General features: G+C 46.8%; 1 protein-coding gene across 2 annotated transcripts in view; it reads right to left on the bottom strand.

The window, feature by feature from the left end:
* Nucleotides 1-10124, bottom strand: part of PDGFC (platelet derived growth factor C) — a 213594-nt gene extending 203470 nt beyond the window's left edge. For both annotated transcript variants that reach the window (XM_024746088.1, XM_024746090.1), the window contains exon 1: nucleotides 10070-10124. In XM_024746088.1, the coding sequence (XP_024601856.1) occupies nucleotides 10070-10094 (25 nt within the window). In that variant the 5' untranslated portion in view covers nucleotides 10095-10124. The remainder of the gene's footprint in view (nucleotides 1-10069) is intronic.
* Between the last annotated feature and the right edge of the window lie 2788 nt (nucleotides 10125-12912).

Here is a 12912-nt window from a genome sequence, read left to right as displayed (position 1 = left end):
GCCAAAGCTCCAGCAACAACACGTGAAAGCTACCAGTACGGTGTGATGCAACCAATTTTCAGAACTTAGAAAGGCTCATTGATTTTTACTGCAGTCTCTTATACAATCCACTCCCTCTCAGGCCAAGCAAGCCACCCCTGATGGAGAGAAGTTACAGGATGAATAAATGTTATGGTATCGACATCGAAATTATTTACTTTCCTTTCCTCACTTCAATTTCCAAATTTATTTCTGCCTTCCTCCCGCTAGCTATCACCAGCAACGTGCAGGACCACGCACCCCCTGCCCATCCCCCCCTTTATTGGACAACTGTGGCACAGCCCTCATGCCAATGTTAGGGGAGGTCAATTAATATTCTAACGCAATAAAGCAACTCTCTAAAGTAAGACAACTTGGGAAAGGATTTTTTACCTACACCTCAAGCAAGAGGAATGAATGTCACAGTAGGTTGATATAATAGCGGTTTTACTACATCAGCGGCAGAGTTACAGTAACCGTAAATCAGAACTTTGGTTGGCTTTCTACTTTACATACTTATAATTATGAGTCCACTCTTGCTATCCAGAACAATTATTTTACAATTAGTTGGGCCATGTCTGAGCCCAGAAGGAAAACTTCAATTTCAGTCTTATTTTCCTTGAATAGAACCCAGTGCTACCAAAACTCAGGTCAATTCAACTTTTCACACAAGGGTTTCTCACCGTTGTCTGAAGCTGAACCAATATAAATGTAAATGCTCAGAATTTTAAGTACTTTTTCAAGCTGCCATATAAAATAGCAATAATGGGTCTCCAGGCACCAAAGAAAAACAAACACACAAACAAACCAAAAAACTAAGCTTGTAACTTCATTTTCAAGGTGGAACATGGTCAGAGCCTATAAAACCTAACACCTAACCCTGAATTTGGACTGCAAATCTATCACTGAAACATCTAGTAAATGACTCAATTTGTTTACACAGCTCTGTACCTTTTTACGGCCTTTCCATAAAGAAGTCATTACATCCTTTCCCTTTATTTTGTTTAAGAGTGTCTGAATGAACCTCCGAACCACAAGCCAGTTAAACGAGCTCTCCTTAGATGGACGTGGTCTCATATAATTCACCACTACCGGGGAAATTTTCAAAACAGTGTTTGTAGTTTGGAAACACCACCCACTCCCACACTCTCGAAGTACTTCCTGTGCTTTATGCAGTTTTAAACGTCCAGCAGATATATTAAATAAGTCCTCCTTTTCCATTTTTCCAAGTAAAAAGTGTGGCATTGGCACTTCTTCCAGAAGATGTGCACCTCTGAGTGTTCTGCTATAGGGTAGTTTGGCTGTCTGGAAATGACGGCAAAGGAAGATCGCAAGGAAATGTGGGGTCCAGACACCTTAATCGATTTCCGAGGACGTAAATGTTAGTTCGCAAAGGAAACCATCCTAAAGCAGTTAGCTTAATGGGGTGCCCAACCGGTGCCCAGCAAAAGTTATCAGTACGGGACTTCCCTGGTGGCGCAGTGGTTAAGAATCCACCTGCCGATGCAGGGGACACGGGTTCGAGCCCTGGTCCGGGAAGATCCCACATGCCGCGGAGCAGCTAAGCCCATGCGCCACAACTACTGAACCTGCGCTCTAGAGCCCGCGAGCCACAACTACTGAGCCCACGCACCACAACTACTGAAGCCTGCACTCTAGAGCCCGTGCTCCGCGACAAGAGAAGCCACCACGATGAGAAGCCCGCGCACCCCAACGAAGAGTAGCCCCCGCTCGCCGCAACCAGAGAAAGCCGGCGTGCAGCAGTGAAGACCCAACACAGCCAATCAAAAGTTATCAGTACAGATTAAAGATAAATTTTCTACCATGACAAAACAGGTGCTTTCTTAAAACAAACACACAGATTATTTAATTCTTAATTTTACATTCTTAATCATGCCTGTAAACACCAAGCCTGTTAATTTTCTCAAGAAAACAGAGGTTAGAACCACTTTTTCAAGGGTTACCATTTATCAATGAGGTATCTAGAGTCAACATCCTGGCCAGATCTTGACCAGGAACACCTGCTAGTTTTTGATTGTGGATTTTTCTACAGCCAGTTTTGCGACTAACACAAACTACAGATACAGCCGAGGCCATACACATCTCTAATATACAGGAAACTGCATCTGAAACTGTAAAAACATAGTACGCTATGAGATCTAGTCACCTGTATCACAGAGGCCGTCCACTGTCATGCAGACCGCCAGAAACAGAGTGTAGTTTAGTTTAGAGGTAAAAGTAAAGCGAGTCACGAAACATACGCATTGAGACATCGCTGCTTATCTAACAGGAAGCCTCCCCAATACCTTGTATTACCCACAACATAACCCTACTAGCATCAGGGGAGACCCGCCTCCAGGACACCCCATCTCTGGCCCTCGATGTGCACTAGCTAATTCGGTTTCTCGTTTTTATGGTGTTCAGTCTCCTTTGAATGGCTAAGCAGATGGCAAGTCACACTCTAGTAGGAAGGAGTCTAGTCTATTTCCAATGAAAATGCCGGAAGCTACTGTGTTCTTCCTGTGTTCTTAAACCATTTGCACCCTACCACCACCATGCCTCAGGTTTAAAGTCAGATACATCAGAAATGAACCCTGCAGGTTCCCCTTTTTTCCAAACCCAGGAAGACATTTCCAGTAAGGAACTGAATACTTTTTTGTTCTCATCTCATCTCATCACATTTTAAGCAAACATTCCTTCTTCATACATGGATTTTAAACATCACCTGTTGCCACAGAAAAAGACATTATAACGCTTTAATGACTCCCAATTTGCATTTCTCATCACCTCGGCCTATGACTGTGTGTGGCAAATACAGGAAACAAGCTGTGATTCATTCCTCAGTTGGGAAAAAAAAAAGATAAATAGTAGGACTCTTTAAAGGACAGATGTCCTTATAAACACCCAGCAAAAACAACTGCTAGAAACAACACAAGGTGAGCCCCTCGCAAGCCCAGCTTCTGTTGTTCATGGTTCCTGATCTCTGCAGTGACTCTCAAGGCAGGTGCAGGAGCCAGCTGGGCAGTGGAGCACAGAAGCCCATCCCCATCTGGCAAACGCTGAGAAGCTTAAAATAGTACGCACTCACGAACAAGGCTTCCCTGGAATGCAAATGGCCTGCCTTCAAACAAAATAGCATGGCATCCACATCACATCGAATGCATTCATTTCAAATCCTTAAATACCTCAAAATATTTCTAGCATTGGGTCCAGGGAACCAGGACGAACCTCCCCAGAGGTTACTCAATGCAAACTAACCTCACAGGAATTAATTTTCCAGGAAATTCAACATCCTTTCCCTTAAAAGTACAAAGGCCGTTTTCCTCGCTCCTTGCAAGGGAATAGCTTCATCACACTGATTCTACGTGCGCTGCCCCTTTATCACATCCTGTCCCACACCCGGCCTCCTTCTGCATGCCATCCGTTTTGTGAATGAAGTGTGAAATTAGCACTTTGTTTACATAAAGCAGGCAGCAGAGATGGCATGGACACAGGCTTAGCTTATCTGAGTGTCACTGAGGCTGTGCAGCCTGCACTCGGACCCATTCAGAACCTCCCAAGAAAACCCCAATAAGCCCTTAGCCGCTCACACCGAAGTGGAACTGCTACCTGCCTGCCTAGAAAGCAACTGGAAAGAAAAGGTTTGACTCAACCTTAAACATGAAGACAACCTTTCCTTTTTTTAAATTAAAGCTGATTTACAATGTTGTGTTAGTTTCAATTGTACAGCAAAGTCATTCCGTTATACATACATATGTATTCCTTTACAGATTCTTTTCCCATATAGGTCATTACAAGATGTTGAGTAGCGTTGCCTGTGCTCTACAGTCGGTCCTTGCTGGTTATCCATTTTATATATAGTGGTGTGTATCTGTTAATCCCAAACTCCTAATTTACCCCTCCTCCACTTTCCCCCTTGGTAACCTTCAGCTGTTTTTCTATGTCTGTGAGTCTGAGTCTGTTTTGTAAGTAAGTTCACCTCTATCGTTTTTTACATGGAATCAATAGATTCCACATATAAGTGATATCCCATGATATTTGTCTTTCTGTGTCTGACTTCACTCTGTATGACAGACTCCAGCTCCATCCATGTCACTGCAAATGGCATTATTTCATTCTTTTTTATGGCTAGGTAATATTCCATTGTATATATGCACCACATCTTCTTTAGCCATTCACCTGTCGATGGACGTTTAGGTTGCTTCCATGTCCTGGCTATTGTAAATAGAGCTGCAATGAACATTGTGAATTATGTTTTAAATTAAGTAATTTTATTATAAAGATTACTCTTTTTGAATTATGGTTTTCTCAGGGTATATGCCCAGGAGTGGGATTGCTGGGTCACATGGTAGCTCTATTTTTAGTTGTTTAAGGAACCTCCATACTGTTCTCCATAGTGGCTGCGTCAATTTACATTCCTAGCAGCAGTGCAAGAGGGTGCCCTTTTCTTCACACCCTCTCCAGCATTTCTTGTTTGCAGAGTAAAGACAACCTTCTCCTGGATTCTGCTTCTGAGCTGCCCTGCACACAGCACCAGGGCCTTACATCTCCCCTGCCTCTGTTCATCCTCAACCCCAGACTTGCTTCCATCCTGGGCTGCAGGCTGTCCCCTCGGCCTAGAACACTTTCCTCTTCTCCCTTCTCAAGCCCACTTCAAAGTATGTCATCTCCCCCGTGGGAGCTTTTCTCCATGCACTTCTCTTCCGCGCGGAATCCACCACCTGGTCCATCACCAGAGGATCCGGGGGGGTCACGGTAAAGCCCTCTGCGTTCCCACAGCTCCTGGAGCCCAGAACCAACAGACCTGGAGATAAACTCCAGAGCTGCCATCCTCCTCGGACAGCGCTTCGCAAGGGCAAGGGCTGCATCTCCTTCTCTGCGTACCCGGCACCTCGGGCAGAGCTTAGCACAGAGCACAAGCTCATAAACTGCTGTTTAAAAACAATGTTCTAATAAAACGTTAGACCATTAACTCATGACGGGGGAGGCGCGTGGCTGAGTCCTGGCTTGTAGTCAGAGCCAGGTCCAAACGTTCACCAGCTGTGCGACCTTGGCTACTTGGCCAGCCTGGCCTCGGTGTTCCTCCCAATAGCGCACGGTGGGGGAGGGGGGCGGGGGGTCACAGAGATGAACTGTGGACTGTCTGCAAACACTGAGCACCAGCGCCGCACCCAGCGGGCTCTCGGGGAGTCATCATCAACATCACAAGACCAGAGACCCACCAGGGACCCTTTGGTCCCACTGAATCGCCCCCCGTGGCGGCATCCAAATACTGCCCTTCCCGGGAGCGCGTCCCGGCTTCTCATCAGCGCGCAGCGTATACAGGTGCAACGCAAAGCCGCGTCCTTGCGCTGGCTACCATCGACGGGCCTCGTGCTGTCTGGGGATGGTGTTTTCTCTCAAAGAGCCAGACACCCGCTTTGCCTGCCGCCCCCAGACACTGCAACAACCCGACACACCATCCCTTAACTGAGAGATGGTTCAACTACTCTTCAATGGGGAAAATGCCAAATCCGAAAAAAAAAAAAAAAAAAAATCACAGTTTGAAAATAAAAAGGAATTAAGCCTAACACCACGAAAGCTAAATTAGTGAAGCTAGCCTGGCAAAGATGGTTTGGCTTTGCACCAAGGCAGATGTCCAAGGGGGGAGGCTGCCCCATCACCAGGGGACTGGGAATAACCACTTGAAGGTGGGGCAGAGAGCCCGACGTGAAGGCAGATGGCAGATAAGAGGGGCTGAACTCCATCTGAAATGTATCCTCCCGACCTAAACCACAGAATGAGCTCATGCTACCAAAAACATCACGCTTACGAACTTGGCTTTAAGGATAAACGTAATTAACATAACTCCTCTTTATAACTGTAGCTCATTTGTTCTCAGATTCTGAACTCTGTAAACAAAATTTTTTTACAAAGGTAAATGAATTCTGTTTTAGGCAAGCTGTTCGAGTCCACAGCTACGAATTTATCTCCTTGATGCTCTTGATTTAAGAGCAGTCTGAACCTCTGAATAGAATGCCCTGTATAATATAGGGTAAATAAAGGCTAAAGTCACTCATTACATCCATTGCAAAAGAATAACAGGCTGTGCGTTCTAGAGCTCACTAAACCATGCTTATTTACTCACTTCTACGGCACTTCACCACTGAGACATCCTGCTAAATAAAATGTTCAAAATTGTTAAAAAAGAAAGAAAGAAACAAAGAAAAGAAAACCTCCCAGTGGAACCAAGCTTTCCCATGTCAACCTTCCCCCTCAGCATCAAGAAATATGGCAAAATATGCCAATCAACATTGTTCATCCACGGACCCGCTGGAAATTCGATCCCAGCCCATCACAGTAACAATTCTAAAGGAAGTATTTCAAGTCATTTGCCAAACTGGCGGATTTCTACCCCAACAGAGGTGTTACCGTAGACCTTGGCCAGAGTATCTGCTCTGCGTCGTTAATAGGGTTATTCCGAGACTGTTGTCCTTAGCGTGCCCGTAAAGAATGTTTCAGGATCAAGGGAGCCCAAGCTGCCCTTACAACCCCCAAAGCACAAAACCTCCCAGAACGGTAAAGAAATGCATTTATGCCAAGTGTTGGAATTTTGAAACTAGAACGCCATTTGCCTCACTGGTTCCCATGGAAGGAAAACATATCAGCCCACAAGCCGTTGAACCCGGCTACCCTCCAGCGCGACCTTGACAAAGTCACCTCGGTGGTCTACGCCTCACGGTACACATCGCTGTGGACGGACTCCTGGGACCCTTCCGGCCCTGACGGTCCACCTGCCAGAATTACTGCGGATTTCTATCCTGTGCACGTTCTCCGTGAGCCACAAGCAGAAGGTGGGAAGCACACTGATGCTGGAGTGTGTCAGCCATTCAACCTCACCATTCCGCGCAGTCCTGGGTCCAGATCACATGCGTGCGACCCAGCTGCAGCACTACAGAGGTGCACAGCCCCGTGGCACTTTTAAGACAGTAACTAGCACCGCTTCTAGAAAACCTACCCACCGGCTTGGTACACACGCTCCTGGTCACGTGGTACATTTACCAAGATGACAAAGTAGAACCCTCACTGGGGGCTCCCATCGCAACCAATAAGCAAGCGCATCTTCCTTTGCAAAAAGTCAAGCAATGGTGAAAGTTCCAGTATCAGAAAGCCACCTTCCAAGACGGGCTGCTGTTCCAGGCAATACCAGAGTCCTGCTTAAGCAAGGCACCGCATCCAGAACCGTCTAACAAATATTTACTCTATGCCACCCTTCGTTCCAGGCGCCGGCGCACCCATAAAGGGCAAGTCTGACAGGGCCACGCTCTCAGGGGCCTTACATTCTACAGGGGTGGCAGGGAGACAATAAATAAACCAATAAACAAGCAGAATATCACAGTGGTAAGTGCTATGCAGTGAATTTCCCTTGACGTGATAAACAGGGGTGGTTAATGAAAGCGGTTAGAAAAAAGACCTCGCAGAGAAGGTGGTCTCTTTAACCCAGATGGCAGGAAGGTGGTACCCAGGCCAAAGCAGCTGCCCGGTGTTGCCTGGGGAACCAGGAACAGGCACCTGAGGGCTGCAATCCCACGCCACGCGTGCCACGTCCCCTGCCGCGTCTCACCCCCAGGCCGCCACCCTTGACAGGCTCGAAGCAAAGAAGCTGCAGGAAGGAGGCTTGAAGGAGGCTGTACCCTTTCTTCTTTCCGGGTCCTTCAAGCTGCAGGTGGGTCGGGCCCGAGTGCCCAGCAATGGGGAGAAGAGACAGGAGTTTTAACTCCCCTGTGAACTAAACTGTCCATAGCTGAAAGTGTCAAAAGGCTTAAGCATCAGTGTGGCAGGCGCAGGAGGGATCCATCAGGAAGGAGGCCAGCAGGGTTGGAGCAGTGTCCCCGATGTCCCCAGCTGTGCCAGGCATTAACGCTGTGGCTTCTGCTCAAAGATGCTCCATCTGTCCTGGAGGAGTGGCCAGGCTCCTTCTCAACCCACTGGCGATGTTTCAGTATTTCCACAATGGGTGTGGTCGTACCCCGTGCTTAGCAGCCAAAAATCGACCACTAGACGTATCCTCAGGAGACAGAGAAGGGGGACGCGAGGGAAAAAAATCACAGGTGGAGGCAGTGGTAGAGAAAAATAATTCACAGAGACTGTTTAACCAACGAGCGTTCAGAAATTATATGGCGTCATACAGAGATATTCTGGCTACAGATAACACTTGCAAACAGAACCATCAGAGGCATCGAAAGCAGGCCAAGTAAATGAAGGGACTTTTATTACGACTTCTACCATGTTGGTTGATACAAACAGAAACCTCCCCTCTGCTCAGTGCTCTGGAATAGCCTAAATGGGAAAAGAATTTGAGAAAGAATAGATGTATGTATACGTACGACTGAATCCCTTTGCTGTGCACCTGAAACTAACACAACATTGTTAATCAACTATGCTCTGATATAAAATAAAATAAAATTTCTTAGAAAAAAAAGAAGCATCTAGGGAAATGTTTAGCAGCCTTGGGAACATTTCGGGGGGAAGGTGGACATTACAAATGCACTGATTCAATTATCTTTTATTTAACACACATCACATTATCGTTAGATTTCTATTTCTACAAAAAGTGTGCAAGTTTATAGATAGAACAATTTTTTGCACCAAAATGTTGAAAAAAAAACATGTAGTAGAAGAGAATGTCAAGAAGATATGTAAGGAATAAGTTTCAGGAAGGATGAACTAAGAATAAACCAAGCTAAGACGTTGGTGCCCGACACAGGGCACTACAAAATACACCAAGGAGGAAAGTGTAGAGTCGGCCCCCAGCATCTATTTACAACTATTCAACAAATGATATATAGTCCCTGAGGCTTCGTACAGACCTTTTTACTTTCTAATTACCTTTCAGAGGTAAACACCAAGTTTATAAGATTAAGGGTAGAAGGTAACAGCTGGGAGAAGAGGAAATGTCACCATAGAATAGAAGGGGGATTTTTTGTCACCTATGGTGAAAAGCAATATTCATCATTACGTAATGGTGCTTCGCTTCTCCAACTTCCTCAACTACCCCAAACAGAGCAGAGAACCAGGAGGAAGTTAAAAAACACAAAAAAACCCCTCTAGATAACAAAAATAAATGTCACAAAGGTCATGCACGACAACTTATAGACCAACAGGAAAGTCCCCTGGGTCCTCGGGCAGAGCTATGTACTCTTGGACACTATTCTAAAGGTTGTGGCGATCTGCCTTGCAGTCAAATACAGCTTTGAAGCTGCTACCTAGGGCAGAGGGGTGGGGAGTGGATATGGGCACACTGGCAATGGGAGGAGGGGTGAGCTGGCACTGAAAGAGACGCACTGAAAAGCCGTAAACACAAGGCACACGTACTGAGCGAGGCACCAGGGGACCATCTGTCCCCAAAGTAAATGGCCACACAGGCCACAGAAGCCCTTGAGGACAAGTGCGCAAACAATAAACGATGCTCAGTGGGAAAAGGGAAGGGGGAGGGGCAATCTGGGGTAGGGGATTAGAAGGTACGCTATTATTATGTTGAAAATAAGCTACGAGGATATATTACACCACACAGGAATGTAGCCGATATTTTACAGTAACTATAAACGGAGGATAACCTTTAACAATCATGGATCACTACATTGTACACCTGTAACTTACCTAACATTATACATCAACTGCACTTAAATTTTTTAAAATAACGTTCGTAAGGAAAACCCTAATCAACAGAGACATATCCCAAATCTACACTCACAACAGCTAATAGAACAGTCAGAAGCATGTTTCAGGGCTATGGGTAAATTAAAATCCCTCCCCAGGGACACAAGGTGGGTGAGGCCTCATCCCACCGACAACCCTGTGACTGGCGTCTACTGGGGCTAAACACACGCGGTAAACAAAGTAAGCTGTGTTCCGTTTCGCTGGAGACGCGCCTGATTCCCTCTGCTACAGCCCGGAAGCAGCATCCCAGAACGCGCCCATTTCCTGGGAGGAGTCCTCTCCTAAAAGGAGTGCATGCAGACCACACTCATTTCCCCATGGCCGTACAGCGCGTCCAGGCCAGAAACCCTACCTGCGTCGGCGTTCTCATCTTCCATCTCCCTCTCTACGTTAAATCTGGGGGCAGATCCTTGGTGGATATGTGAGACTTCATTGTCAGCAGTCAGATTAAGAATGAAAGACACAAAGGCGGGAGTTCCCTGTGGTCCAGCGGTTAGTTAGGGCTCCGTGCTTTCACTCATGGAGCCCAGGTTCAATGCTTGGTCTGGGAACTAAGCTCCCACAAGCTGCGCAGCGAGACCAAAAGAAAAAAAAAAAGACACAAAGGCACCTCATAGTACTGGAGGATAAAATTATTTTTCCAGTAAAGTGGCAAAAACTGCAACAGAGTTTTGAGGAGAGAAACAACTAACTAAAACAGGGTAAGTGACACTGACCCCTCACACCTAATTTTGAAGTGCCTCCCTTGCCCCGGTCTAAATCCAAGTGCCCAGCATCGGTTAGAGCAATCAATTTCCATGTTTGACAGGGCTCAGGACACCCAGTTGATTTTGAAACTAAGCAGGCCTGGGGATCTGATGGAGTCAACCCCACAGGAGACTCTGGAATTCTCCAGGGAAGAGAGTAACCATCCATCGGGGAGGGGGGTGGTCAATGGTGGACAGAATGACCTCCGACTGTCACAACAGATCAATTTGGACATCTCACATTTAGCACTTCTGCGAAGACCTTTCTGAATATGACACAGTGCACAGACTGGGTGAATGGCGTTTTCTATGTGGTACCCTCAGGTGGGTCTGTACTGGGGGAATTAGACTCTCATCTACATTGAGAGAAGCAACAGGGCAATCAGAAACCAATCATAATTCAGTAAGAGGGCAAAAAAAGAAAAAATGCCCACATGATGGAATGGAAAAGTTGAAAGCCACAAAAAGAGGAGAAAGTTCCAGCAAAGCCGCTCACTTTCCTGGGGGATCTTCCTCAGCACCCACCTGTTACCCTCGCATCCTGGAACCTTCCATGCGCGGGAAGATAGCTCTACACCGCCCCCTAGCGCTGGCCGCCCCGCTTCTCAGGCTGAGCACCCAAGGTGAGCGGTTCCTCCACCTCCACTTACTTCCGGCTGCCAACCCTCCCAAAGGCTAAACATAGACCAGTCCTCTGCACACAGATTAGGAAACCACCCGGCTATTTTTAGCATCATGCATCTTAGGAATGGAAATGGCCCAGCCTCTGACGGCAACACAATGTGTGTGGCCTGGCTTCACGAACCCACTTCTCAGGAGGGGGGTGAATCGACCCCGGAAAGTGGCCAAAGACCCCGGTGAAAGTTCTGGGCCTCGTTACAAAGCGACGATGGCACGTGGACCACAAGAAAGAAAGGCAAGGAGAGGACAATGACAAGTACAAGTCGCGAAGGGACTCGGGAAGATGAGAGATGCCAGGACAGGCCTGATAAGTAAGTCAGAGCATTAGGAGAAAGGACCTGGGATGGAAAAAATTAAAAAAAAAACAGAAACCAGGAGCCAGGGATACGGTGCATGGTCATTTGGGGAAACCTGGTCCAGTCAGAAGCGATATTTTGAACTGGGCATTTATTTTACGTGATAAAGAACAGAGGTTGGTCTGATCCGTCTCCTGCTATCACCAAGTCCCATCGCATCACCAAGTCCCATCGCATCACCAAGTCCCATGGCATCACCAAGTCCCATCGCATCACCAAGTCGGAAGAAGCAACCACAGTACCATCCGCTGATAAATGTGATTGCCTTGTCTTGCTGCCCAAACAGCGAGTACAGATAACGGCTACAAGGTCCCAGGAATCCTTATTTTCTCTCTTTTTGGACTCTAGAACTTTCTGTGCTTTCTTAAATGTGAACACTCTGGAGAATTTCAATCCAAACTTGAAGCTCTGAGACACCGCCCCCCCCCCAAAACCTACAGAAAAAGTTGCTTGTGACTTAAAAACACAGTTCAGGGCATCCTGATCTCCGGCACACGCGGCTCACGTTCGCTTCGCACGGTTCATGAAGTGACAGCCTTCTTGCATTCTGAACAGATGGCATACAAAGCAGTAAAAACATGTACATTTCTTTTCAAATAACACCGAGAGCCGCCACTTGTAAACAGGGTGTTTAATATTCTAATTTTAGACAGCCTGCATGGACATTGCGGTTTCATGTGCAGTATAAAATTTCTATTTACAAAGTAGTCTCAAAAATGACTTCATAATGTTAGATCAAGAGCAAAAGCGTTTAGAACTTGAATGATGTAAATCATATGGGGTTCAGAGGCTAAGCAAATTACACACCCTGAAGCAGCCCTGGCTTTATGAAAGGAGCCTTTCTCCGGCTCTGTGCGATCCCAGCCCAAGGGAACTTGCATCTGAGAGTTTTCTAAACATTTCAGGTACACTTGAAAGGTGAAAGTAATTCTCATTTCCTATGCAGGATTAAGTCGTTTCCAGCACACACAAACTAGCAGTCACTCACCATCGCATAGAAAAACACACCACCAGAAAGGTAAGGGCTTCAGGAGTACAAAGGCACATTAAAAAAAAAAAAAAAAAAGAGCACAAGAGAAATACACTTTTTTAATTCCCCCCAGCACACGTCCACGGGGCCCCTCGACCTCTTGGCTTGCTATCTACTTACTGATTAATTGATGCCTTTCCACCGCGAGCGCTTCAATTAATGCGGCTGACACACGTCCTGGGACACCCCTCCCCAGGGCAAAAAGCTCGGAGGAGAGTCAAACATGCCAGGACGCGTTCGTGTCGGACTCGGGTCTAGAGGCAGTTCTCGAACTTAGGACTCCGGCGACGAGAGGTCTTGCAAGCGCGCTGGCCCTGACGCCCCCCAGAGCTCCCAGCATGTCCGCGCTGCGGCGGCGCCTGCGGGGACACTCAGGCTGCCC

This window comes from Neophocaena asiaeorientalis, unplaced genomic scaffold, assembly GCF_003031525.2.
Source record: "Neophocaena asiaeorientalis asiaeorientalis breed wild unplaced genomic scaffold, Neophocaena_asiaeorientalis_V1.1 scaffold51, whole genome shotgun sequence".
Lineage (NCBI taxonomy): Eukaryota > Metazoa > Chordata > Mammalia > Artiodactyla > Phocoenidae > Neophocaena > Neophocaena asiaeorientalis.
This window is presented reverse-complemented; position numbering and strand designations above follow the sequence as displayed.